The sequence below is a fragment of the Sapajus apella genome, unplaced genomic scaffold (genome assembly GCF_009761245.1).
Source record: "Sapajus apella isolate SASKATOON/1434 unplaced genomic scaffold, GSC_monkey_1.0 scaffold12, whole genome shotgun sequence".
Lineage (NCBI taxonomy): Eukaryota > Metazoa > Chordata > Mammalia > Primates > Cebidae > Sapajus > Sapajus apella.
Window position 1 is genome coordinate 31,358,001 of NW_022436952.1, and position 26,543 is coordinate 31,384,543.

The following is a 26,543-nucleotide window of genomic DNA, read 5'->3' on the forward strand; positions in this document are numbered from 1 at the left end:
CCCTGAGGCCAGCAGCCCACTGAACATTTGGTGGAGGGGGTCCATCAAAACCCTCCCAAAATTAGTCAAAGGCCCCGCCTGGGCCCTGTTTCAGATGTGGCCAGGAGGGACACTGGGCACGGCAGTGCCCCTGTCCTCGTCCACCTCCTGGGCCCTGCCCAAGCTGCAAACAGACTGGACACTGGAAGGTTGACTGCCCGTCCTGGGCTGCAGGCTCACCCCCCACACCTCTATGCAGAGGGCAGGCCGGTCCGCAGGAAGCAGTCCCTTTGCTTGAACTTCTTGGCCTTCTGGACAACTGATGCAGCCCGGACTCGAGGACCCCCATCACCCTAGCTGAGCCCAGGTAACGCTGCAGGTAGCGGGTAAGTCCATTTCCTTTTTAATGGACACGGGGGCTACCTATTCTGTACTGTATTCCTACCCAGGACCTAGCATACCTTCCCAGGTTTCAGTCATGGGGACTGATGGAAAGCCGTCCTGTCCTAACCAAACTCGTCTCTTAGCCTGTGTCCCTGAGGGACACCCCTTCTCCCACTCCTTTCTAATCATACCCTCATGCCCAGTCCCCCTTCTAGGACGAGATATTCTCCAGACTGTAGGGGCCACACTCCAATTCACCGGCCCCCACATTCAAGCTTATCATTTGCCCACCTCCTACTGCTACTCCTAACAGGTATCACACCCTGCCTTAACCCCTCGCCTCAACCCCCATCCCTCCTAATGAAGTTAATCCCTCAGTATGGGATACCTCCAAGCCTGTGGTGGCCAGACATCACACACCAGTTAAAATACTCCTGAAGAACTCTACCCATTTTCCATCACGTCCTCAGTTTCCCATCTCAAAAGCCCACCGCCAGGGCCTAAAGCCTATCATCACCCGACTTCTGGCCCGGGGACTCCTTATCCCCACCAGTTCCCCTTGTAATACTCCTATCTTACCCGTCCAAAAGCCGACCGGCAACTACTGCCTAGTTCAGGACCTGCGCCTCATCAACAAGGCAGTGGCACCCATCCACCCAGTGGTCCCCAACGCATACACTCTATTATCCAACATTCCCTCCACTACCTCTCATTTTACAGTTCTTGACCTTAAGGATGCCTTCTTTACTATTCCCCTTCACCCAGTCTTACTTCCTTTTTGCCTTCACCTGGACCGATCCTGACACCAACCTGTCACAGCAGCTCGCCTGGATAGTCCTGCCCCAGGGATTTAGGGACAGCCCCCACATTTTCGGACAAGCCTTAGCAGCTGATCTTAACTCCTGCTCCCTCCAACCCAGTCTCCTTCTCCAGTATGTGGATGATCTGTTACTTTGTAGCCCCTCCCTCTCTCTGTCTCAACAGCACACTGCCACTCTCCTTAACTTTCTTGGATCCAAGGAGTACCGGATATCTCCCTCTAAAGCACAGTTATCAGTCACCTCAGTAGTCTACTTAGGCATTCGCCTCACTCCCAAAACTAAAAGCCTAACGACCGACTGCCGGCAGGCACTTCTTTCATTGCAGCCCCTGGAGACTGCAGATCAGATTCTCTCCTTCTTAGGATTTGTAGGATACTTCCGTTACTGGGTACCTAACTTTGCCGCTTTAGCTAAACCTCTGTATGTGGCAGCTAAGGACAAACCCACGGGACCCCTCTCTTATCCTGGAGTTGTAAAACAAGCTTTCAGAACCCTACAAACTGCTCTGTCCACGGCACCTCCACTTCAACTGCCTGACCTTAACCATCCCTTCCACTTGTTTACTGACAAGAAACAAGGGATTGCAGTTGAAGTCCTAACCCAACCCCTAGGTCCCGTGTATCGTCCTGTAGCATATTTATCAAAACAACTTGATCCCACAGTCAGGGGATGGCAGCCTTGCCTGTGGGCCCTGGGGGCGGCAACAGAACTTACCAAGGAATCCCTAAAACTTACCTTAGGCCAGCCTATCTCAGTGTTTTCTCCTCATAGACAGACCGACCTTCTCTCTCACAAATCTCTCGCTCACCTAGGACCCTCCTGCCTACAGGAGTTTCATCCACTCTTTATTGAAAATCCGTGAGTTAGCCTTAATTCCACTTCTCCACTCAACCCAGCTACTTTGTTTCCTCTTCCATCCCAATCCTCCTCCCCAGCCCATTCCTGCCCTGAACTAATGGATACAAGCCGCCCCAGTAGTACCTGGCTAATATTCTGGTCCTATACATGGATCGTACCCGTGGAAGTAGAACAACTCAATTCGTTAAAAAATTCCATCTTACAAAATGAGGCTGCTTTAAGTAACCAACTTAAGCCCTCAATTCAACCCAGGCCCTCAAACTACGCTCCCCAGCCTTTCTCCTGGCTAACTCTAGTACAGCAAGAGGCTTATATATTAAACTTAACCGGGGCCACAGATTTCACCAACTGCTTTTTATGCGCCTTCCTTAACAAACCCCCCTTAGCCGCAGTTCCCCTCCAGACCAGGTTCAACCTGTCACAATCTCCCATGGGGCCTGACACCACCTTGATGGGTATCCCCTTGTTCAATGTACATTCTCAAAGTCTATCTCTCTGCTATGGGTCAACCAGCAGCCCCAGCCTCAGGTGCAACACCACGGCAGAAGTAAAATCCTGTTTACGCGCCTCCAGGAGGATACTTTTGGTGTAATGGAACCCTAACCAAAGTTATTAATGCATCCCTCCATTTCCCTTGTGTGCTCGTCACACTAGTCCCGCAGTTAAAAGTGTACGGACAAGCTGAGTTCCTATCCCTCATCACACTGTCCCCTGATCACCGAAGCAAACGAGCAGTCTTCCTCCCAATAGTAGTTGGCCTCTCTTTAGCATCCTCTCTAGTAGCAGCTGGAATAGGAAGTGGTGCCATGGGCTACAGCATCACTTCAGCCGCCCAACTGAAAGACAAGCTCCATGTAGCTACTGAAGCGTCAGCCGCCTCTCTAGCCTCCCTCCAGCGACAAATCACGTCGCTGGCTCAGGTAACTCTCCAAAACCGAAGGGCCCTAGGCTTACTAACGGCAGAAAAAGGAGGTACCTGTCTGTTTCTCCAGGAGCAGTGCTGCTATTACATCAATGAAACAGGCCTTGTGGAAGAAAATGTCAACACTCTCTGTCGCCTCCAAGAGAACCTCCGCAAGAAGCAGAGCGCACCAGCCTCGTCTCTCAACTGGTGGCAATCCCCCATGCTTACCTGGCTGACTCCCATTATCACCCCTGTTATTATTGTGTGTCTTCTACTAATACTAGCCCCTTTTTTTCTCAAGTTTTTACAGGCCCGCATAAGAGAAATTTCCAGGGTGGCTGTTAACCAGATGATGCTTCACCCCTATATCCGACTCCCAATTGAGGCACCAGCCAACTGACTCCTTCCCCCTACTTCGCCCCTATTCAGCAGGAAGTAGCCAGAAAGAAGTGGCGTCCTATATATCATCAAAAAGGTCGGAATGTAAGGCCGGTTGCCTCGCCGGGAGTTCGGACGTGCCCATCTCCCTCCCCGCTTGAAAATTACATTATCAGAATATGCCCATCATCTAGCTCTGCCTTGGAAAACCCCTCTGCACTCGGCACCTAACCCCACCCTTGGAAATCCCCTCTGCACTCAGCACTTAGCCCGCTCACTGGAAATCCCACCTACCTACCAATAGCAGCTCACCCCGTCCACATCCTGTTTCTCCAAATCCAATCAAACGCCTTCACTCCCTATAAAATCCCACTCCTGAGAGGAGTCAAGCGTGACTTCCCTGGCCCCTCTCCCCAGGACCATGGAACCTCCCCCAGGAGCTGAATAAATTGGCATCTAATTTTCTTGTGCTGGCCTCAGTTTCCTCGTTTTTAACTCAGCAAGAAACCTACAGAGAATAAACTTTACAGTATGGAAAATCACTGAGTAGCTGTCCAGACACTCTAGAAGCTACTCCACAGCCTGTCCCATTTCCACTGATTCTAGTCCTGAATTAAAGAGAGAACATAGTCAAACACTACCATCATTGGACTCCTTGTTCACTTCAGGTTATCCACCCTAAATCTGCCTATGTTCTTTTGTGGAAGTCAACTTTTAACACAAAAGCCTACAGTTTGATATTTTACAACACGAACAAAATTTTTATCACATTGTAAACAAGAAAGAGTATTATTTGTAACTGACCTCTTATAATTCTTGCTGTCTGAGCAGATATCCACCTCCAAAAAGAACTAAAGAGAGAAAAAGAGAGATGTGGAGTTTTTTTTTTAAATAAACCAATTTTTGTCAATTCCTGTTTTGCTCAGCATAATACAAAGGTAATAATATACAAAGTATCTTTTTTTGGATCAAATCTATTATTTAACTTAAAGCACAATTTTTAGCAGTTTATTATTCAATTCTGTAAATCAAACACATTAAAGACTTTATTGTTTATGAAAATATTAAACGATAAAACATTAACCATTTCACAAAGTGGCTTTTCCATTTGTATACTCGATGAACGCATTTCAACATTTTCATTTCTAATATTTCATCAAAAAAGAGGCAGTGGGGAGAAGAGAACCACTAGATTCTCTACAATTCACTTAAGCTCTGATTATGTTTCCAAGCGGTTACACTTACTCACAAAAGTTGGGAGCCAGGGGGAAGACAGAGCTCCCATTATACTAACTCTCTAAACTATAAGGGATCTAACAACTCTCAAAATCCTGGGTTTGCTTCTTAAGCCTGACAATTTAAATTTATCTAGGGTAGAAATTCTCAAGTCTGACTGTTTATGAATGACCTGTGGAGCTTTTAAAAATTTTCCAAAGTCTAAACTCCACCCTCTATCTGCTGAATCAGAATTGCAGCTGGAAGCCCAGGGATATCAACTGTAAGTTCCACAGTTAATGGACACTGATGCAAATGCAGGCTTGAGAACCACTGGTCCAGGACAGAGAAGAAAACAAAAGGAAAGAACCTATTACACTGATAAGGAAATCTAAAACTTCCAAGAGAGGACCCCTAAATGACAAGGGACAAGATTTAGGATATTAGGATTTATCCAGTTATGGAGTCTGAGATAGTATTATTCCTTATAATTGAGAAGAAGAAGGAAAAAGTTTGGATCATGTAACCAAAGATGCAGTGAAGCTGGAGTTAAAACCTAGGACCAACCGGGCTCAAACCCTAACTGCCACGTATTGTAAGTGACTGCAGATTTGAACAGGTCACTTAATGTCTCTGTATATTTTACAGACAAGCCTCCTCATCTGTAAAAATAAAGTCTTCTGGTCAGTGGTGCGCACCACTATAGTTCCAGCTACTTGGGAGGCTGATGCTTAGGTTTGCTAGAGTTCAGGAGTTAAAGGCTGCAGCGTGCTATGATCACACCTGTGAAAACCCACTGCACTCCAGCCTGGGCAAAATAGTGGGGCCCCATCTCGAAAATTAATTAATTAATTAAGTTTAAAGAAGATCACATGACTGCTTTGAAAACTAAGAATATATGAAAGGATTTTGTAAACTATAATGCAATAGGCCAGTGTTTTTCAAACTATGGGTTACCACCCAGCAAAACATTAAATCAATTTAGCAAGTTATAACCAATATTTTGAAAATGAAATAACATAGAAAATGTAAAAATATATCATAGTTTATGAGGGTATCTATAGTTTTGTAAATTTTTGTTTCAGTTATATATAGGTCATGACATTTATGAGTTGTGTCATAAAAGTCTTAAATCGACCAGATGTGGTGACTCACACCTATAATCCCAGCACTTTGGGAGGCTGACATGGGCAGATCATCTGTGATCAGGAGTTCAAGACCAGCTGAGGCAACATGGTGAAACCCCCTCTCTACTAAAAATACAAAAATTAGTTGGGCATGGTGGTGCAGGCCTGTAATTCCAGCTACTCAGGAGGCTGAAGCAGGAGAATCACTTGAGTCTGAGGAGCGGAGGGTGCAGTGAGCCAAGATCACACCACTGCACTGCAGTCTGGAAGGCAGAGTAAGACTCCGCCAAAAAGAAGAAGAAAAAAAAAAAAAAGGCCAAAATGTTGGGCATGGTGGTTCATGATGCCTGTAATCCCAGCACTTTGGGAGGCAGAGGCAGGCAGATCACCAGGTCAGGAGTTCAAGACCAGGCAGACCAACATGGTGAAACTCCATCTCCACTAAAAATACAAAAATTAGCTGGGCATGGTGGCATACACCTATAATCCCAGCTACTCAGGAGGCTGAGGCAGGAGAATTGCTTGAACCTGGGAGACTCTGTCTCAAAAAAAAAAACAGAAAGTCTTAAAGCCATAGCTAATCCTTACTCTTTACCCCCTCCACTTTATGCCCTCACTAGATAGCAAAGACAGCTAGTTAAGTACATAAACAAATGATTCTTAAAACTGTCTCAACTGTTGGAAATTTGACAAAAACTATGGACCTTTCTAGACAAAAATGTACCCTCATACAAAATTTTCCTTGCATACAGGTTTGGGATTCCTAAACTCCTGCCCTGAATTAGGTTAAGACCTCTCTCTCCAGAAAGAGGACTAAAAAAGAAGCTGACCTTTGGGGAAGGTTCATATAATTGCTGCCTTACCTCTAAAACAAGGTCTTTTTCCAGATCTAGTCTGCCTACTCAAATAAAAATTATTTTCTTCATTATATCAAATTGTCAACAATGCCAAATTCTCTTTTATTTAAAAAATATATCACATAGGCCAGGCGCAGTGGCTCATGCCTGTAATCCCAACACTTAGGAAGGCCGAGGCGGGTGGAACATGCAGTCAAGAGCTCAAGACCATCCTGGCCAACATGATGAAACCCCGTCTCTACTAAAAATACAAAAATTAGCTGAGTGTGGTGGCGTGTATCTGTAGTCTGAGCTACTTGGGAAGTTGAAGCAGGAGAATCACTTGAACCCGAGAGGTACAGCGTGCCACTGTACTCCAGCCTGGGTGACAGACTGAGACTCTAAAATATATGTGTATATAATAATATATATTTTTTAGATAAATATATTATTTATATATATAGATGAGACAGATTTGAGAGTCTCAAATATATATAGAAATAATATATGTATATAAAAATATATATATATACATATATATATATAAAATGCGGCCAGGCGCAGTGGCTTATGCCCATAATCCCAGCACTTTGGGAGGAGGCCGAGACGGGCAGATCACTTGATGTTAGGAGTTTGAGACCAGCCTGGCCAACATGGTGAAACCCCATCTCTACTAAAAACACAAAAATTAGCCAGATGTGGTGGCAGGCATCTGTAATCACAACCACTCAGGAGGCTGAGGAAGGAGAATGGTTTGAATCCAGGAGGCAGAGGTTGCAGTGAGCCAAGAATATACCACTGCACTGCAGACTGTGGACAAAGTAAGACTCTGTCTCAAAAAAATAAAAATTAAAAATAAATAAATACACACACACACACACACACACACACACCCCTCTTGAAAATTTTTGTGGAAGACTCCCAAACTGTGCCCTATGTTCCTGAAAATGGGGTAAAGCTAATTACAGCTAATGTATTTAAGAGTCAGCCTGGGCCAGGCTCAATGCCTGTAATCCTAGCACTTTGGGAGGCTGAGGTGAGTGGGTCACCTGAGGTTAGGAGTTTGAGACCAGCCTGACCAACCTGGTGGAACCCCGTCTCTACTAAACAAAAAATTACCCGGGCGTGGTGGTGGATGCCTGTAATCCCAGCTACTCAGGAGGCTGAGGCAGGAGACTCGCTTGAGCCTGGGAGGTGGAGGTTGCAGTGAGCCGAAATCATGCCATTGCATTCCAGCCTGGGAAACAAGAACTAAGCTCCATCTCAAAAAAAAAAAAAAGAAGTCAGCAGCTTGGGTCAGGAGTGGTGGCTCATGCCTATAATTTCAGGCATTTGGGAGACCGAGGTGGGAGGATCCCTTGAGCCCAGGAGTTCAAGACCGGCCTGGGCAACTTGACAAAAACTTATCTCTATAAAAAATAAATAAATAAGCTGGATGTGGTAGCACATGCCCGTGGTCCCAGCTACTTGGAAGGCTGAAGTGGGAGGATCACTTGAGCCCAGAAGGTTGATGCTGCAGTGCCATTGCACTCCAGCCTGGCCAATAGAATGAGACCTTGTCTCAAAACAAAACAAAACAAAAAAGTCAGCCTGAGAGATATTTATTTTCTTTTCTATTTTTTAGATGGAGTCTCAATCTGTCGCCACCCAGGCTAGAGTGGAGTGGCATGATTTTGGCTCACTGCAACCTCCACTTCCCAGGTTCAAGTGATTCTCCTGCCTCAGCCTCCTGAATAGCTGGGATTATAGGTGTGTGCCACCACACCTGGCTGATTTTTGTATTTTTAGTAGACACGGGTTTTACCATGTTGGCCAGGCTGGTCTCAAATTCCTGACCTCAGGTAATCTAGCCGCCTCAGCCTCCCAAAGTGCTGGGATTACAGGAATGAGCCACTGTACTCGGCCCAGAGATACTTTTCTAAATAAATACAACAGGTTTTACCAAATTTAACATATTCTCCCTTGAACTCAAATTACAGTATATTTTCCATGCAATTCTAATAAAGAGGTAGCGATTAGTTTTTGTAGCAACTGATAAAAGTATCCAAGCTTATACAACATGTCCTTGCCTCTCAAGTCACAGTAACCTCACTTAAATGTTTTCTCCCCCCTACCCCGATTTTACAACCACACTTAAATGTTTTCAAAGAGAATAAGTGAATTTGCCTTTTTATTTTGTCATTTGTTGATGAATTTTTCAATGGATTTTGGCTATTAATTCAGTGATTACGGATTACAGAGAATTTTACTTTAAAAACTATTTTAAGGTGGGTGGATCACCTGAGGTCAAGAGTTCAAGACCAGCCTGGCCATCATGGTGAAACCCCATCTTTAAAAAAAAAAAAAAAAAAAAAAAAGACTATTTTAATTTGCCACAAGTTTTAAATTTTAAAATAACAAGAACTTGTGTTCCAAATAATGAAACAGATGCTGATTATTCAAAGATAAATAAGATTTGTCCCTAGCTAAGTGGCTATAGACACCTAAATATACAATTACAATGATATAATAATCTCTGAAATCACTTACAGAAAATAAGATATAAATGAAAGAAAAAAGAAATTTAAAAAAAATTTTAAAAAGAAAAAAAAAATCTTTAGGCCAGGTGTGGTGGTTCACACCTGTAATTCCAGCACCCTGCGAGGCTGAGGCAGGAGGATGGCTTGAGCCCAGGAGTTTGAGACCAGCCTGGATACCATGGCAAGAACCTATCTCTAAAAAAAATTTTTTTTAAGTTAAAAAAAAATTAATTAAAAATATAATAATCTCTAGGTGTCAAAACACAAAAGAAGGGTACTTTGTCCAAACTTGGAGTTGGAGTAGAAAGATATTACAAATGAAGAACTGGGAAGATAAGCAAGGAGGGAGAGGAAGCAGCATTCCATGTAGAAGGGACATTTGAATGAGAACCAGACGGTAGAAGATGCAAACTTAGGAGAAATACTAGATATGAGTGGTTATAACAGAGCTCCTTCAGGAGCCAGCTAGAAGCTTTTTTTTTTTTTTTTTTTTTTTGAGATAGGATCTCTCTCTGTCCAGGCATTGGTGTGATCATAGCTCTCTGTAGCCTCAAACTCCTGGGCTCAAGAGATTTTCCTGGCTCAGCCTCCCAAGTAGCTAAGACTATAGGCACATGCCACTACAGTTGCCATTCTTTTTTTTTTGAAATGAAGTTTTGCTTTTGTTGCCCAAGCTGGAGTGCAATGGCATGATCTCGGCTCACCGAAACCTCCACCTCCTGGGATCAAGCGATTCTCCTGTCTCAGCCTCCCAAGTAGCTGGGATTCCAGGTATGTGCCACCACGCCCGACTAATTTTGTATTTTTTAGTAGGGACAGGGTTTTTCCATGTTGGTCAGGCTGGTCTCAAACTCCCAACCTCAGGTGATCCGCCTGCCTTGGCCTCCCAAAGTGCTGGGATTGCAGGTATGAGCCACTGTGTCCACCCAACTTCTGTTATTTTTAGAAGAGACAAGCCTGAACTTTACTTTGAAACCAGCCTGAACTTGCTATGTTGTTCAGGCTGGTCTCAAACTCTTGGGCTCAAATCATCCTTCCACCTTGGCCTCCCAAAGTGTTGGGATTATAGGCATGACAACCATACCCAGCCACTTTTTTTTTTTTTTATAGAACAAAAGAATATTTCTTTCTTTTTTTAGACGGAGTTTCACTCTTGTTTCCCAGGCTGGAGTGCAATGGTGTGACCTCGGCTCACCAAAACCTCCACCTCCCAGATTCAAGCAATTCCCCTGCCTCAGCTTCCTGAGTAATTGGGATTACAGGCATACGCAACCATGCCTGGCTATAAGAGAGTATTTCTTTAGGGTATAGTAGTCAGAGAAAATAACATAATGTAATTGTCTGTCCTATTTCCTATTTCTCAGTCTAGGGATATAGAATATTTTTCAAGGATGTAGCTGGTAAAAGTTCCTATATCTTTCAAGAATTTTTTAAAGAAGTCTTGCCAAACTTCTGAAGAAAGATAGTGGGTTGGGCTGATCGCTTGAGGTCAGGAGTTCCAGACCAGCCTGGCTAACATGGTAAAACCCCTTCTGTACTAAAGATACAAAAATTAGTCAGGCATGGTGATGTATGCCTGTAATCCCAGCTACTCGGAGGCTGAGGCAGGAGAATCACTTGAACCCAGGAGGCAGAGGCTGAAATGAGCTGATATCGTGCCACTGCACTCCAGCCTGGGCGACAGAGCAAGACTCCTCAAAAAAAATAAATAATAAAAATGAATAAATAAACGAAAAAGGCATAACCCACAAAAAGACCAAAAAAGTAAATAAGGCCAGGTGCAGTGGCTCACACCTGTAATCCCAGCACTTTGGGAGGCCAAGGCGGGCGGATCTTGAGGTCTGGAGATCAAGATCATCCTGGCTAACACACTGAAACCCCATCAGTACTAAAAATACAAAAAATTAGCCAGGTGTGGTGGTGGGCGCCTGTAATCCCAGCTACTCAGGAGGCTGAGGCAGGAGAATCGCTTGAACCCAGGAGGCAGAGGCTGCAGTGAGCCAAGATCGTGCCACGCTGTACTCCACCCTTGGTGACAAAGACTCCATCTCAAAAAGAAAAAGAAAAAGTCAGGGCCGGACAGGCAAGGTGGCTCATGCCTGTAATCTCAGCACTTTGGGAGTCCAAGGCGGGTGGATCACAAGGTCAAGAGTTCAAGACCATACTGGCCAACATGGTGAAACCCTGTCTCTACTACAAAATACAAAAATTATAGTATCACATGACATGAGTTAAAAAAAAAAAAATACAAAAATTAGCTGGGCATAGTGGCTCATGCCTGTAATCCCAGCTACTTGGGAGGCTGAGGTAGGAGAAATGCTTGAACTGGGACCCAGGAGATGGAGGTCGCAGTAAGCCGAGATCATGCCACTGCACTCCACCCTAGGCTACAGAGCGAGACTACATCTCAAAAAAATAAAAAAAAAAGAAAGAAAAAAGAAAAAGTAAAGGCCAGGCGCAGTGGCTCACACCTGTAATCCCAGCACTTTGGAAGGCTGAGGCGGGCAGATCACGAGGTCAGGAGTTCGAGACCAGCCTGACCAGCATGGTGAAACCCAGTCTCTACTGAAAATGCAACATTTAGCCAAGCATGGTGGCGCACGCCTGTAATCCCAGCTACTCAGGAGGCTGAAGCAGGAGAATTGCTTGAACCGGTCAAATGGAGGTTGCAGTGAGCCGAGATCATGCCATGGCACTCCAGCCTGGGTGACAGGGTGAGACTCCATCTCAAAAAAAAAAAGTCAGGGTAGGCAACAGCAAGTTAATTTTCTTGGAAAGGAGACAGATGAGCAATAAATGACTAGGCAAGCCCAACAGGGTTAAACAAAGGGTTTCTAGATCAAGGGATGCCAGCAACAGTAAGGGACAGGGTACAATATTGAAAATGAATAAATTAACTCAATATATTGAGTAAGATTTCCAGGTCCTCTTTCCCCAGTCTTCACCCTCCAGGAGAGAGATTAGAGAATCCTTCTTTGCAGAATCTGACCAGCCCAAGGAGAAAAAAATAACTAAAGTTACTAACATTACCGTCCCTAATTAAGTTGCCCAACCAGATCACACTATAGTAAACTAACCATCTCTAATCTGCTTTTCGATATTTTCTCTTAAATATAAACAGACAATTAAGGATTACCAGACATCTGAGAAAAACTTTAACAAGAAAGAAGAAAAGAGATTACAGGGAACAAGAAACCATTAAAAACTACAGGGGTCAGCCAGGTGTGGTAGCTCAAGCCTGTAATCCCAACCTCTGGGAGGCCGAGGCAGGCAGATCACAAGGTCAGGAGTTCAAGACCAGCCTGGCCAAAATGGTGAAACTCTGTTTCTACTAAAAATAAAAAAATTAGTGGGCGTGGTGGCAGGCGCCTGTAATCCCAGCACTTTGGGAGGCTGAGGCAGGAGAACTGCCTTAACCCGGGAGGTAGAGGTTGCAGTGAGCCAAGATCTCGCCACTGCACTCCAGCCTGGGTGACAGAGTAAGACTCTGTCTCAAAAAAAAAAAAAAAAATTCAAAGTGTTGAACAACAGGAGAGAAAAAGAAGATTAGAGAACCTGTTCAGAAGGTCCAATATGTAAGTAATGGAAACTCCCCAAAGCAAGAACAAAACAGAGGGCAAAAATTTTAATCTGGCAATCATGCCAGATTGCCATAACGATTGCCAGGTTAAAAAGGCTCAACAACTGCCTACCATAATGAATAAAAACAGACACCAAGGCACATCACTGAAATTTCAGAAACTGAACACAAGAAAAAATCCTACTAGTTTCCTGAGAGAAAAAAGTTCACATACAAATGATCAAGAATTTCAACGCCTTTCAGACTTATCAGCAATAACAATGGAAGCTTGAAGGTTATTAAACAATGCCTTCAAAATTCTGAAGGAAAATTATTTTCAATCTAGAATTTTAGACGCAACAGGTTGCTGATCAATTGTGAGGACAGGACATATTTCCAGACATCAAAATCTTAAAACAATTACCTCCTAGAATGATGCAATTAGAATACATAATTCACTTTACAAACACCAATGCAATAATTGATATTGGCAAATATCATAAATATATGTTAAAATCATTGGGTAAAGGGTTTTCAGAAAACATATTTTTCATTTTTGATTTTTAGTTGGAGTCTCCCTCTGTTGCCCAGACTGGAGTGCAGTGGTGTGATCTCAGCTCACTGCAACTTCCACCTCCCAGGCTCAAGCAATTCTCATGCCTCAGCCTCCCAAGTAGCTGGGATTACAGGCGTGTGCCCCCAACACCTGGCTAATTTTCATATTTTTAGCAGAGATGAGGTTTTGCCACATTGGCCAGGCTGGTCTTGAACTCCTGTCCTCAAGCAATCTGTCTGCCCTGGCGTTCCAGAGTGCTGAGATTACAGGCATGAGCCACCATGCTAGGTGAAAAATAACATATTCTTGCACATATATCTTTTTTCTTTTTTTGAGACAGTCTCATTCTGTTACCCAGGCTGGAGTGCGATGGCCCGATCTCAGCTCCCGGCAACCTCTGCCTCCCAGGTTCAAACGATTCTTCTGCCTCAGCCACCTGAGTAGCTGGGATTACAGGCACCCACCACCTTACCTAGCTAGTTTTTTTGTATTTTTAATAGAGAGGGAATTTCACCATATTGGCCAGGCTGGTCTCGAACTCCTGATCTCAAGTGATCCGCCTGCCTCAGTCTCCCGAAGTGCTGGGATTACAGGCATGAGCCACTGCACCTGGCCATATTCTTATATATTAATTACAAACGGGAAAAGATGTTTTTACAATGGAGAAATCTGATAGATACCATCTTAACTAAGTATTCAAACTAAATATCACCAATATTAGGACAAACTGACATTATATGCCTCTGGATGTGATGCAATAGAAGTATACAACAGGCTGGGCACAGTGGCTCACGGCTATAATCCCAGCACTTAGGGAGGCTGAGGCATTAGGACTGCTCAGGAGTTGAAGACCAGCCTGGGCAACAAAGTGAGACTCTGTCTCTAAAAAAAAATAAAAAAAAAAAAAAAAAATTAGTTGGGTGTGGTGGCACATGCCTATAGTCCCAGCTACTTGGGATCCTTAGGTGGAAAGATCGCCTAAGCCCAGGAGGTTGAGGCTTAGTGATTGTACTCCAGTGAGCCGTGATTGTACCACTGCATTCCAGCATGGGCAAAAAGGCGAGACCTGTCGGAAAAACAGAACAATAAACAAACAAATGTGCTTGGGACTGGGTATGGTGGCTCACGCCTATAATCCCAGCACTTTGGGAGGCCGAGGTAAAAGGATCACCTGAGGTGGGGAGTTCAAGTCCAGCCTGACCAACATGGAGAAACCCTGTCTCTCCTAAAAATACAAAATTAGCCAGGCATGGTGGCACATGCCTATAATCCCAAATACTCAGGAGGCTTTAGCAGAAGCGGTTGAACTCAGGAGGCAGAGGTTGCAGTGAGGCAAGATCGCACCATTGCACTCCAGCCTGGGCAACAAGAGCAAAACTCCATCTCAAAAAAAAAAAAAAAAAAAAAGTGTTTTGTATAATAAATGGGTAGAGGAGACAGAAAGAATATCTATATTTGCTTGAAAATGCATAAAAGCCCTAGAAGTTAAGAAATTAATAACACTAAATTTAAATGACAATTATTATAAAGAAATAAGAAATAACACTGGTTGTTTCAGGTGTGGGGAACGGGTTGGCTATAAGACAAAGGAAGGAGAATGTCACTGTAAACTCTTTTGTGCTTTTTTTTTTTTTTTCCGGATGAAATCTCGCTCTGTTGCCCAGGCTGCAGTGCAGTGGCACTATCTCAGCTCACGGCAACCTTCATCTCCCAGATTCAAGTGATTCTCCTGTCTCAGCTTCCTGAGTAGCTGGGACTACAGGTGTGTGCCACCACGCCCAGATAATTTCTGTATTTTTAGTAAAGATGGGGTTACACCATGTTGGCCAAGCTGGTCTAACCTCGTGATCCGCCCACCTGTGCCTCCCAAAGTGCTGGGATTACAGGCTTGAACCACCACAGTCAGCCCCCTTTTGTACTTTTAAAATGTTGAACAAGGCTGGGCATGGTGGCTCATGCCCATAGTCCCAACACTTTGGGAGGCCGAGGCGGGCATATCACCTGAGGTCAGGAGTTCTGGAACAGCTTGGCCAACATGGTAAAACCTTGTCTCTACTAAAAATACAAAAATTAGCCAGACGTGGTGGCGTGTGCCTGTAATCCCAGCTACTCAGGAGGCTGAGGCAGGAGAATTGCTTGAACCTAGGACGTGGAGATTGCAGTGCGTTGAGATTGCACCACTGCACTCCAGCCTGGGCAACAAAGCAAGACTCTGTCTCAAAATAAAATAAAATAGGGCCGGGCGCGGTGGCTCAAGCCTGTAATCCCAGCACTTTGGGAGGCTGAGGCGGATGGATCACGAGGTCAAGAGATCGAGACCATCCTGGTCAACATGGTGACACCCCGTCTCTACTAAAAATACAAAAAATTAGCTGGGCATGGTGGCGCGTGCCTGTAATCCCAGCTACTCAGGAGGCTGAGGCAGGAGAATTGCCTGAACCCAGGAGGTGGAGGTTGCGGTGAGCTGAGATCACGCCATTGCACTCCAGCCTGGGTAACAAGAGCGAAACTCCGTCTCAAAAAAAAAATAAAAAAATAAAAAAATAAAATAAAATAAAATAAAAAATAAAATAAAAAAATAGGCTGGGTGCGGTGTCTCAAAATAAAATGAAATAAAATAAACAGGCCGGGCGTGGTGGCCCACGCCTGTAATCCTAGCATTTTGGGAGGCTGAGGTGGGAGGATCACCTGATGTCACGGGTTTGAGACCATCTGGCCAACATGGTGAAACTCCATCTCTATTAATAATACAAAAAATTAGCTGGGCATGGTGACACATGCCTGTAATCCCAGCCACTTGGGAGGCTGAGGCACAAGAATCACTTGAACCCAGGAGGTAGAGGTTGCAGTGAGTGAGATCTTGCCATGGCACTCTAGCCTGGGGCAACAGAGTGAGACTCTGTCTCAAAAAATATATAAATAGGCTGGCCAAGGTGGCTCACACCCATAATCCCAGCACTTTGGGAGGCCAAGGTGAGTGAATCACTTGAGGTCAGGAGTTCGAAACCAGCCTGGCCAACATGGTGAAACCTCCATCTCTACTAAAAATACAAAATTTAGCTGCACATGTAATCCCAGCTGCTCGGGACGTTTAGGCAGAAGAATTGCTTGAACCCAGGAGATGGAGGTTGCAGTGAGCTGAGATGGCGCCATTGCACTCCAGCCTGGGCAAAGAAGCAAGACTCCATCTCAAAATATATATAAACAAAAAATAATAAAATGTTGAACCACATGAATGTATTGTCAACTTAAGATTTTAAATAAGTTTAATAAAAAGCTTTCCCCAATTAATTCCATGCTACTCTGATTCTTTATCTCCTATCTGTCAAGAGTATTTAGCTAGACAACTAAAATGTTATTCACTTATTTCTTTAATATGTGTTACTGTGTAATTGACTCTGGGTTATCTCCTGGATGAAGCTGGGAAAAGTTATTCTCTCTTCCAAAAACAAAAAAAATTGAAACGGAGGTCTTCCTATGTTAACCAGGTTGGTCTTGAACTGCTGGCCTCAAGCAATCCTCCCATCTTGCTTCCCAAAGTGCTAGGGTTACAGATGTGCGCCACCATGCCCAGCCTCCTCTAATTGTTTTAGATCCACCACCCTCAACACCTCACAATGCCGGGTAAACCCTAGGCTTTCACAGGCTGCATGTTTTATCAAAATTCTAATGAATATTGAAGTTACAAAATTAGGAGACATAGACTAACTCGCCACTTCAAACATTATCTGCTGGAAACATTTAGAGGCCTCCAGGTAAAACACCATTTTGTGAATTCAGAAAGTTCTAGGATGAATCAATTTATGCTTATAATCTTATTTTATAGAACTGCATTTAGAGAAAGCCAGAGTCTCAAGGAAAATAATTGGCTCATGGCTGTATAATCTCAGCACTTTGGGAGCCTGGGGCAGGAAGATCGCTTGAGACCAGCCTGGGCAACATGACACAACCCGGTCTCTACCAAAAAAAAAAAAAAACAACAACAACAAAAAAAAACTGTTTGTAGTCCCAGTTACTTGAGAGGCTGAGGTGGGCAGATCACTTGAGCCTGGGAAGTTGGGCACTGGCCATGACTGTGCCAGGGCACCCCAGCCTAGGTGACAGAGTAAGACCCTATCAGAAAGGAAGGAGAAGGGGAAGGAAAGGAATTTCTTCCTTAAGGAAATATTGCTTAATTTTTTTTGCCTCCAAGTCCTATGGATATGTTAAGGCATTATACTTTATATTACCTAACAGAGATCTATAGCTGGAGACATTTACAGGTTACAGCAAAAATTCCTAATTCCCTTGTAGTTACAACATCCTATACAGTTTTAGGGAGACAGGTTTAAGTTGAAAATAATAAAGAACTCCCAAAAATCAGTTCCCCCATGATGCCTTAAGCCAGACAGTGAGCTGCCTATTGTTGGAAACTTTCAAACATACATCAGATAAAATATTCTCTCATATTAAGTGGAAAACTGGGGAGAACAAATTCCTTAGGTACTTTCCATACTAAATGTTCTGTTAAGTTACTGAATTTTGAGATGGAATCAAAGTAAAATTAAACAGCTTGCCTTGCCAGGGCCAGGAATGCCACTAAATGCTAACACACAAAACAGAACCCAGCAATTCATCTTGCTACTACTCTACTGATATTACTCTTAATAAACTTAAAAACTAATCAAGTTGGCCAGGTGTGGTGTCTGATGTTTGTAATCCCAGCACTTTTGAAAGCTGAGGCAGGCAGATCAACTGAGGTCAGGAGTTCAAGACCAGCCTGGTCAACATGGTGAAACCCTATCTCTACTAAAAATACAAAAATTAGCCTGGCATGGTGGCAGGCAACTGTAATCCCAGATACTTGAGAGGCTGAGGCAGGAGAATCGCTTGAACCCAGGAGGAGGAGGTGGCAGTGAGCTGAGATCGCACCATTGAACATCCAGCCTGGGCAACAGTGAGACTTCATCTCAAAAAAAAAAAAAAATCAAGCTCCTATCGACCTACTGTTCCTCAAACAGAGGTACACACCACAGAACAGATTTGAAATCTGCTTATAAAAACAGAAGATAGGCCTGGCACAGTGGCTCAGGACTATAATCCCAGCACTTTGGGAGGCCAAGACCAGCAGATAACTTGAAGTCAAGAATTCAAGACCAGCCTGGCCAACATGGTGAAACCCTGCCTACTAAAAATATAAAAAATTAACCAGGCGTGGTGGTGTGTGCCTGTAATCCCAGCTATTCGGAAGGCTGAGGCAGGAGAATCATTTGAACCCGGGAGGCAGAGGTTGCAGTGAGCTGAGGTCATGTCACTGCACTGCAGCCTAGGCAACAGAGCGAGACTCTAAAACAAAAAGGCCGGGTGCGGTGGCTCACACCTGTAAATCCCAGCACTTTGGGAGGCCAAGGTGGGCAAATCACGAGGTCAAAAGATTGAGACCATCCTAGCCAACATGGTAAAACCTGTCTCTACTAAAAATACAAAAATTAGCTGGGCCTGGTGGTGTGTACCTATAGTCCCAGCTACTCAGGAAGCTGAGGCAAGGAGAATAGTTTGAACTGGGAGGTAGAGGTTGCAGTGAGCCAAGATAGCGCCATTGTACTCCAGTCTGGTGACAGAGTGAGACTCTGTCTCAAAAAAATAAGTTAATATTTTAGGAACTTTATTAATGAGTAGTATACCCTATTTCTATCACAGGGAATAACCAAATATTCATAAATGAGGCCTTATATTTCTTCAGAAAGATTCCCCAAAATTGAGTCTGTTTTTCAAACTTCATGAGTTCATTCAGAATTTTCAAACTTTGCTGGGCATGGTGGTTCATGCCTGTAATCCAAAAACTGTGGGAGGCCAAGGCAGGAAGAATGCTTGAGCCTAGGAGTTCGAGATCAGCCTGAGCATTACAGTGAGACCTCATCTCTACAAAAAATTAAAAGATTAGCTAGGCATGGTGACATGTGCCTGTGATGCCAGCTACTCAGGAGGCTGAGGTGGAAGGACTGCTTGACCCCAGGAGGTCAAGGTTGTAGTGAGCCATATTTGTGCCACTGCACTCCAGCCTAGATGACCGAGACAGACCCTGCCTTAAAAAAAAAAAAAAAAAAAAAGAATTTTTTTTTTTTTTTTTTTTGAGACGGAGTTTCGCTCTTGTTACCCAGGCTGGAGTGCGATGGCGCGATCTCGGCTCACCGCAACCTCCGCCTCCCGGGTTCAGGCAATTCTCCTGCCTCAGCCTCCTGAGTAGCTGGGATTACAGGTACGCGCCACCAAGCCCAGCTAATTTTTTGTATTTTTAGTAGAGACGGGGTTTCACCATGTTGACCAGGATGGTCTTGATCTCTTGACCTCGTGATCCACCCGCCTCAGCCTCCCAAAGTGCTGGGATTACAGGCTTGAGCCACCGTGCCCGGCAAAAAAAAAGAATTTATACAACTTTATTCTATCTGAAATAACCAGTTCTGATGTCATGGAACAGTAAACATTATCATGGTTCCTTATATAGAACAGGATGAGTATGCATGCTAAAAGGATGGAATGAGTCTAAGTCTCAACACCATCGGAAGGCAAGGCCAACTGCAGCCAATCTTTAGGTAGGGTACTGAATAGCCCTGTTGAAGCCACTTTTCACTTGCCTCCTTAAACATCCTTAGACAGCCCAATCGTAGCTTGAATAAGTAACAAATTAGTAAGAGAGCTGCATCATTAGAGCACACTTAACTAAGATTAACCTGCTAAACTCATAAGAATTTACGCCTTACCAATCAGATTTATACTCTGTATAAGTGCAACATCCTCATGACACTATTTGTCATAGTTTCCCACCTATTTAATATCACCTTCAAATAGTCCATTAGAGTCAAGTGAACACAGTACTCATTACAGCTCTTTGTTTTTTTGAGACCGAGTCTCACCGTGTCACCCGGACCGTAGTGCAGTGGCGCGATCTCAGCTCACCACAACCTCCGCCTCCCAGGTTCAAGCGATTCTCCTGCCTCAGCCTCCTGAGTAGCTGGGATTACAGGTGCCTGCCACCACACCCAGCTGATTTTTGTATTTTTAGTATAGGCAGGGTTTCACCATGTTGGCCAGGCTGGTCTCAAACTCCTGACCTCGTGATCCGCCTGGCTCAGCCTCGCAAAGTGCTGGGATTATAGGCGTGAGCCACCACCGCGCCTAGCCTTATTACAGTTTTTTAAAATTAAAGAAACAGGCTGAGTGCAGTGGCTCATGCCTGTAATTCAAACACTTTGGGAGGCTGAGATGAGAGGATCACTTGAAGCCAGGGGTTCAAGAACAGCCTGGGCAATAAAGCGAGACACCCCCACCACCCCACCATACAAAAAAATTTAAAAACTAGCTGGGTGCAGTGGTGTACACCTGCAGTCCCAGCTACCCCAGAAGGTAAGGTGGAAGGAAGGCTTGAGCCTAGATCGAGGCTGCAATGATCACGTCACTGCACTCCATCCAGCCTGGGTGACACAGGGAGAGAATCTCTAAAAAAAAAATTAAAAATAACCAGGCGTGGTGGCTCACACTTGTAATCCCAGCACTTTAGGAGGCCAAGTAGAGCAGATCACAAGGTCAGGAGTTCAAGACCACCCTGGCCAATATGGTGAAATCCTGTCTCTACTAAAAATACAAAAGTTACTCAGATTTGGTAGTGGGTTCCTATAGTCCCAGTAACTCAGGAGGCTGAGGCAGGAGAATAGCTTGAACCTGGGAGGCGGAGGTTGCAGTGTGCAGAGATCTCGCCACTGAGATCACTCCAGTCTAGGTGACAGAATGAGACTCTAACTCAAATTAAATTAAATTTAATTTAAATTTAAAAACAGTCAAAAATAGGCCAGGCATGGTGGCTCACGCCTGTAATCCAAGCACTTTGGAGGCCAAGGCAGGCGGATCACCTGAGGTCGGGGGGTTCAAGACCAGCCTGACCAACATGGTGAAACCCCGTCTTTATAAAAAAAAAAAAAAAAAAAAAAACAGTCAAAAATGAAGACCAGGTTCAGTGGCTCATGCCTGTAATCCCAGCACTTTGCAAGGCCGAGGCAGGCAGATCACCTAAGGTCAGGAGTTCAAGAACAACTTGGTCAGTATGGTGAAATCCCATCTCTACTAAAAATACAAAAATTAGCTGGGCATGGTGGTGTGTGCCTGTAATCCCAGGTAGTTGGGAGGCTGAAGCAGGTGAATTGCTTGAGCCCAGGTGGTGGAGGTTGCAGTGAGCCGAGATCATGCCACTGCACTCTAGCCTGGGTGACAGAGTGAGACCCCATCTCCAAAACAAATAAATAAAAATAAAAATAAAATAAAGTGGCCAGGCGTGGTGGCTCACGCCTGTAATCCCAACATTTTGGGAGGCTGAGGCAGGTGGATCACCTAAAGCCAGGAGTTCAAGACCAGCCTGGCCAACATGGGAAAACCTCATCTCTACTAAAAATACAAAAAAAAAAAATTAGCTGAGCATGGTGGCTTGTGCCTATAGTCCCAGCTACTTGGGGGGGGGGGGGAGGGGGGGAGGGGGAGGTGCTAAGGCAGGAGGATCACTAGAACCTGGGAGGTGAAGGTTGCAGTGAGCCGAGATTGTGCCACTGCACTCCAGCCTGGGCAAAAGAGCAAGACTCTGTCTCCAAAAAATAGTAATAAAATAAAATTAAAACAAACTAAAAACCAGTTAAGTAATAATCTGTTAAAGGGGAAGATTAATGGTAATTACATCAATAGTTAATAGGTATTTTTTTAGCCAATCAGTCTCTAGTGTTAATTTACTTTTTTGTAATCTGTTTTACAGATTTGGAAGGATGCTTGATGCATAGCTCCTATAATTATTAACCTTTAAGAACATGTTAGATAATGACATAACTTTTTTTCTGAATTACAAAAGGATTCTCCTCTCCTCCCACAATTGAAAATACTAATTTCTAATGTATTATTCCACAGTTTCTATTTTACTTCTTTCCTTAACTAAGACTATTAGGATATTAGTCATCCAAAAAAAGGATAAAAAGACTTTAAAGAAAGAAAAACACTAGCCCTAGACCTGTTAAGCCAGTCCATGTGATAGGTATAAAAGTTTTCCCAGTCATTGACTGCAAAGAAAAGTGTTACATAGTGATCTACACCTGAACCTGTTCACAGCACTTTAGAGAGGTCAACATCAGATGAGAGTGTGTTCTCTGAGGCTGGCTTTCACAATACCAGGTCTTCAGCATTACTTCATTATTAAGCTATAAATTTACTAAACACCACCATTTCCCAAGACTGCCTTTTTAAAAAGCAATTTAATCTTATGCTTGATGTATTTATATTATGCACTGGTGAATCAAAACAAAACAAGCCGAGCACAGTGGCCCTTGCCTGTAATCCCAGCACTTTGAGAGACCAAGGCGGGTAGATCACCTGAGTCGGGAGTTCGAGACCAGCCTGGCCAACATGGTGAAATCTTGCCTATACTGAAAATTAAAAAATCAGCCAGGCGTAGCGGTGGGTGCCTGTAATCCCAGCTACTCAGGAGGCTGAGACAGGAGAACGCTTGAAACTGGGAGATGGAGGTTGCAGTGAGCCCAGATCGTGCCATTGCACACCAGTCTGGGTGACAGAGCAAGACTCCATCTCAAAAAAACAAACAAGAAAATTAACACAGATGGCTTCATAAATTAATACTTTACCTTTGGCATCTTTCATATACCCACTTTAAAATGTTTAATATTCTTGGGTTCACATCAGTCCTCCTGTTATTCAGTATTATTGAGAAATAAAGAAACTGAGACGAGAAGTTGGAAGAGACTTGAGCCATTTGTAGCACGCAGGCATATATCTGGACAGGTAAACTGTGGTGCTGCTCTATTAGGCCACAATCCTTTTCTGAAAAGTGCCTGTCAAGCAGCACAGAAATCCTTCTCACCCCAGGCATCCGGGGCATCCCCCTCAAGAAGGGACAAATACGAATATTCCTCCCTGCTGAGGGAGAAGAGACCATGTAACCAAAGAAAGCATGCTTCTCAAATCTATACTACTGAATTGGGAGGGAAAAAGATGAACGAAAAGAGGGAGAATATCAAAGGAAATCAACTTATGAGACTGAAGACGTGGTTATTAGGTTTATCCGACATTAGGAAATTACTGAAACATCGCTTAAGCAGAAACGGAATCAGGAAGACCTAGGGTCTTTTCTTATTCCAGTCTTAAACCCCCAAACAAAAATACCTGAAATTAAAGTATTTCTCCTGTCTGAGAAGTTATATTCTTAAATGCCTCTATAAAACCCACAAGGCCTACACGAAGTCCCTGATTTTTATAGCTGATTTCAACTGTCCATTTAGTGTCCACTCTCCCACTCTCAAATCCAAAATAATTCTGGCCCTAATCCGGCAGGACCTTCACGCACATTTTCCTGTGAAATCATTAGCCTCACATCAGCTTCCTACATCCTATTTCCAGTAACTTCCCTTGATCAGCATGGCAAACGAGAAAGAGTAACAACAGGCATGTACATTTACTACGTCCCTCGCAGAAAACATAATAAAATCCTAGGAACAGGAACTGGCAGGGACAACCTGCCTGGCCCTGGCTCTAGCCACGATACAAAGGGACAGGGAGAGCAAGTGAGGCTCGAGTCTCTGCACCCCATACCTCACTCTGCAAGAAAGAGAGGAGTTTCAATGCAATCAACCCGCAACGCCCCCCTCCCACGTGGTCTTCTCCCTCTCCCGAGCACCGATGGAATTGGAGAGGGGTCTGGAGGGGTCACATTGGAGCTGGACTGAAGGGGTGGGGGGCGAGCTCCAGGCAGAAACCCGCGCCCCTTCCTAGAGGGGCCCTGGACTGTACGCCTCCCAGTTCCGGGATCCGGAGACCCCAGACCTCTCCACGTCTCTAAGCAGAGTACCTCAAGGCCTCGGAGCTGCGGGGAGGGATGAGCTGCCAGGCACTGGGTCTGGACCGTGAGGAGCCCGGGCCGCGTGCGGGCGGGCGGAGGCTGGAAGGCGGCCCCCTGCCTGCCGCCGCCCCTTCCTGGGCCCCAGCTTCTCCAGGTCCTAGGTCATAGGTTCTGGGACGGCCCTCACCTCACCTCAGGGTGGTAGCTTGTGCGGTCGGGCGGTCCCGGAGCCCCTGCAGGGAGGCACTGCTGGGCGGGAGGAGACGCCGGTGGCTCCGGCGATGGCTGACAGGCGCGCAGCACCAGGCCGGCCCGGCACACGGGGAAGGGGCGGGGCCTCAGAAAGCCGGCCCCGCCCCCGCCCCGCCCCTGCCTCCCACCTCTGCCGGCGAGCCCCACGAGGTGATTACGTCCGGGGTTACTCCAGGCCGTTCACCTCCGACCCTGCTCCGGGCTGCTGCGCGGCCAGGGCCGCCGGGGGGCGAGGCGCAGGCCCGAGGGCTCAACGGCAGCCAATAGGAGGGCGGCGCGGGGCGGGGCGATGTGAGGCGATGTCGATGGTCCGAGCGCGGATCTGCCATTCGGGGCCGAGCGGCTAGAGGGCGGGCGGGACGCGGGCGGGCCCCAGGCTGTCGCGGCGCCCCTGGCCCGGCCTTCGCGGCCCCTTCTGCCACAGCCGGGTGCGGGGCCGGTCCCTCGGCTCCACCTCCTGGCAGAGAGAGGAGTAGGGGAAGCGGTCCCACAGGCGCCTCGCATCAGAGACAGACAGAGGCGCCCCAAGTGAGTGGCCGGGACTAGCCGGCCTGTAGCGCGGCGAACGGAACCCAGAATCGAAGCGGGCTGACTGGGGCAGGCTGTGTGCGGGCCCGAAGGGGCCTCGTCTGTTTAATCCTAACCCATTAGCAAGAGATGGGCAATCGTGTCCACCACCTGCCCTCGTCACGCTGGCTGGTTTTCAAGTCTGGGCGGGCTAAGTAACACCATGCTGGAACTCCATAACCAGGCCCCCGCTTCGCTCCTCAGCCCCTAGGCAGCCCACTCGAAAGCTGTTCCATATGCTGAATCCTTGCGTGTTGAGGAGAAGCCTCAGTAAAGGAAGCTCAGTGAGAAGGGGAGTGTACCAAAGAACAACCGTCTTCTGCTTGACCAGAGCAAAATAGTTGCCGAAAGGTTCCAGACTTTTTGGATTGGAGAATGCCTCCCGTCCTCTACTGTGGGCACACAGAGCCTTTGAGAGGAAGCCAATCAGTGTATCCAGTTTGCCAGTTATTTCATAGCAAGACTTTCATGGTAGCTGTGTGTTGAAAATTAATAATAACTAGGAGTCCCAACACAATACAAACACCGCGTAGGGACAGAAACTTGGAGAAAATTGCACTTGAGAAGAATAGGGTGAACTCTAAACCTTTCCAAGGAAGAATTTAACGAAGTACGCAGAATACCTTCTCAATCCTTCCACAAACTTGTGATAAAGGCCTGGAGAGGCGCAGAGCATGACAGTTTCGTGGGAAGAAGTTCTATGCCAGAAGATAAAAAGTGTATAGGATAAAAATCCATGTCCCAGGTCAAAAGTTCTTGGGCAGAAGCTGAGGCAGGAAGAAGGGAAGGTCGCTGAACAGGGAACAATATTCATCTAGGAACCCTCATAATCCCTCTAGGTGGAGCTTCGCCAAGAATTTATCAAGCCACTTTTAAATAATAGTGTCAAGCACGGTGGCATGCGCCTGGACTGTAGTCCCACCTACTCAGAAGGCTGAGGTGGGTGAATGGCTTGCAGTGAGGAGTTCAAGGCTGTATGTAATGCGCTGTGCCTGCACCTGTGAGTAGCCGCAGCACCCCAGCACTGGCAACGTAAAAAGACCCCACCTCTAAGTAAATAATTAAATAACAGGGATTGGAAGCAGAGAACTTAGGAAAGAAGATACGGACTTCACAGAACAGTGATTCATATTTCACAATAACTATCACTGGGTTAGCTATCAGTTGGACAAAGGTGGGGGGAGATAATTTAGCAAGACTTCTTGGTTTAATAAGATGTGTTATTTGACAGACTGAAAAAAAGTTGCCTGGGAAGAGGGAAGCCTTGCCTTCCATAATAGCACTCTCTGAAGCTCACATTGAGTGACTTTAGAAAGAACTAAAAACCATGAGGTTGCCTCTTATTTTTCTTTTACCTTTCCTAGATCCTATTAAGTCATAGAAATTCTTTCCTCAGGATTTTTTCTTTTTTTTTTTTTAAGACAAAGTCTTGCTCTGTTGCCCAGGCTGGAGTGCAGGGGCTGGATCTCGGCTCACTGCACCCACCACCTTCCGGGTTCAGGTGATTCTCTTCCCTCAGCCTCCTGAGCAGCTGAGATTACAGGCGAGCACCACCACGCCCAGCTAATTTTTGTATTTTTGGTAGAGACAGAGTTTCACCAGGTAGGTCAGGCTGGTCTCGAACTCCTGACCTTGTGATCCACCTGCCTCTGCCTCCCAAAGTGCTGGGATTACGGGCCACCGTGCCCGGCTTTTCCCCAGGATTCTTTTTTTTTTTTTTTTTTTTT

The 26,543-nt window shown here is 45.4% G+C and overlaps 1 protein-coding gene across 14 annotated transcripts in view; it reads right to left on the bottom strand.

Moving 5' to 3' along the window:
- ACACA (acetyl-CoA carboxylase alpha) overlaps nt 1-26,543 on the bottom strand; it is a 328,053-nt gene that overhangs the window by 249,567 nt on the left and 51,943 nt on the right. For 4 of the 14 annotated variants that reach the window (XM_032280779.1, XM_032280777.1, XM_032280775.1 and 1 more), the window contains exons 1-2: nt 4,409-5,260; nt 4,129-4,175 (exon numbers count right to left, since the gene is read on the bottom strand). The exons of 2 other annotated variants lie outside the window; for them this stretch is intronic. In XM_032280779.1, the coding sequence (XP_032136670.1) occupies nt 4,129-4,175; nt 4,409-4,467 (106 nt within the window). In that variant the 5' untranslated portion in view covers nt 4,468-5,260. Of the gene's footprint in view, nt 1-4,128; nt 4,176-4,408; nt 5,264-24,189; nt 24,321-26,543 lie in introns of those variants that run through there. 8 more of the 14 variants (XM_032280776.1, XM_032280781.1, XM_032280778.1 and 5 more) reach the window with 6 other exon arrangements.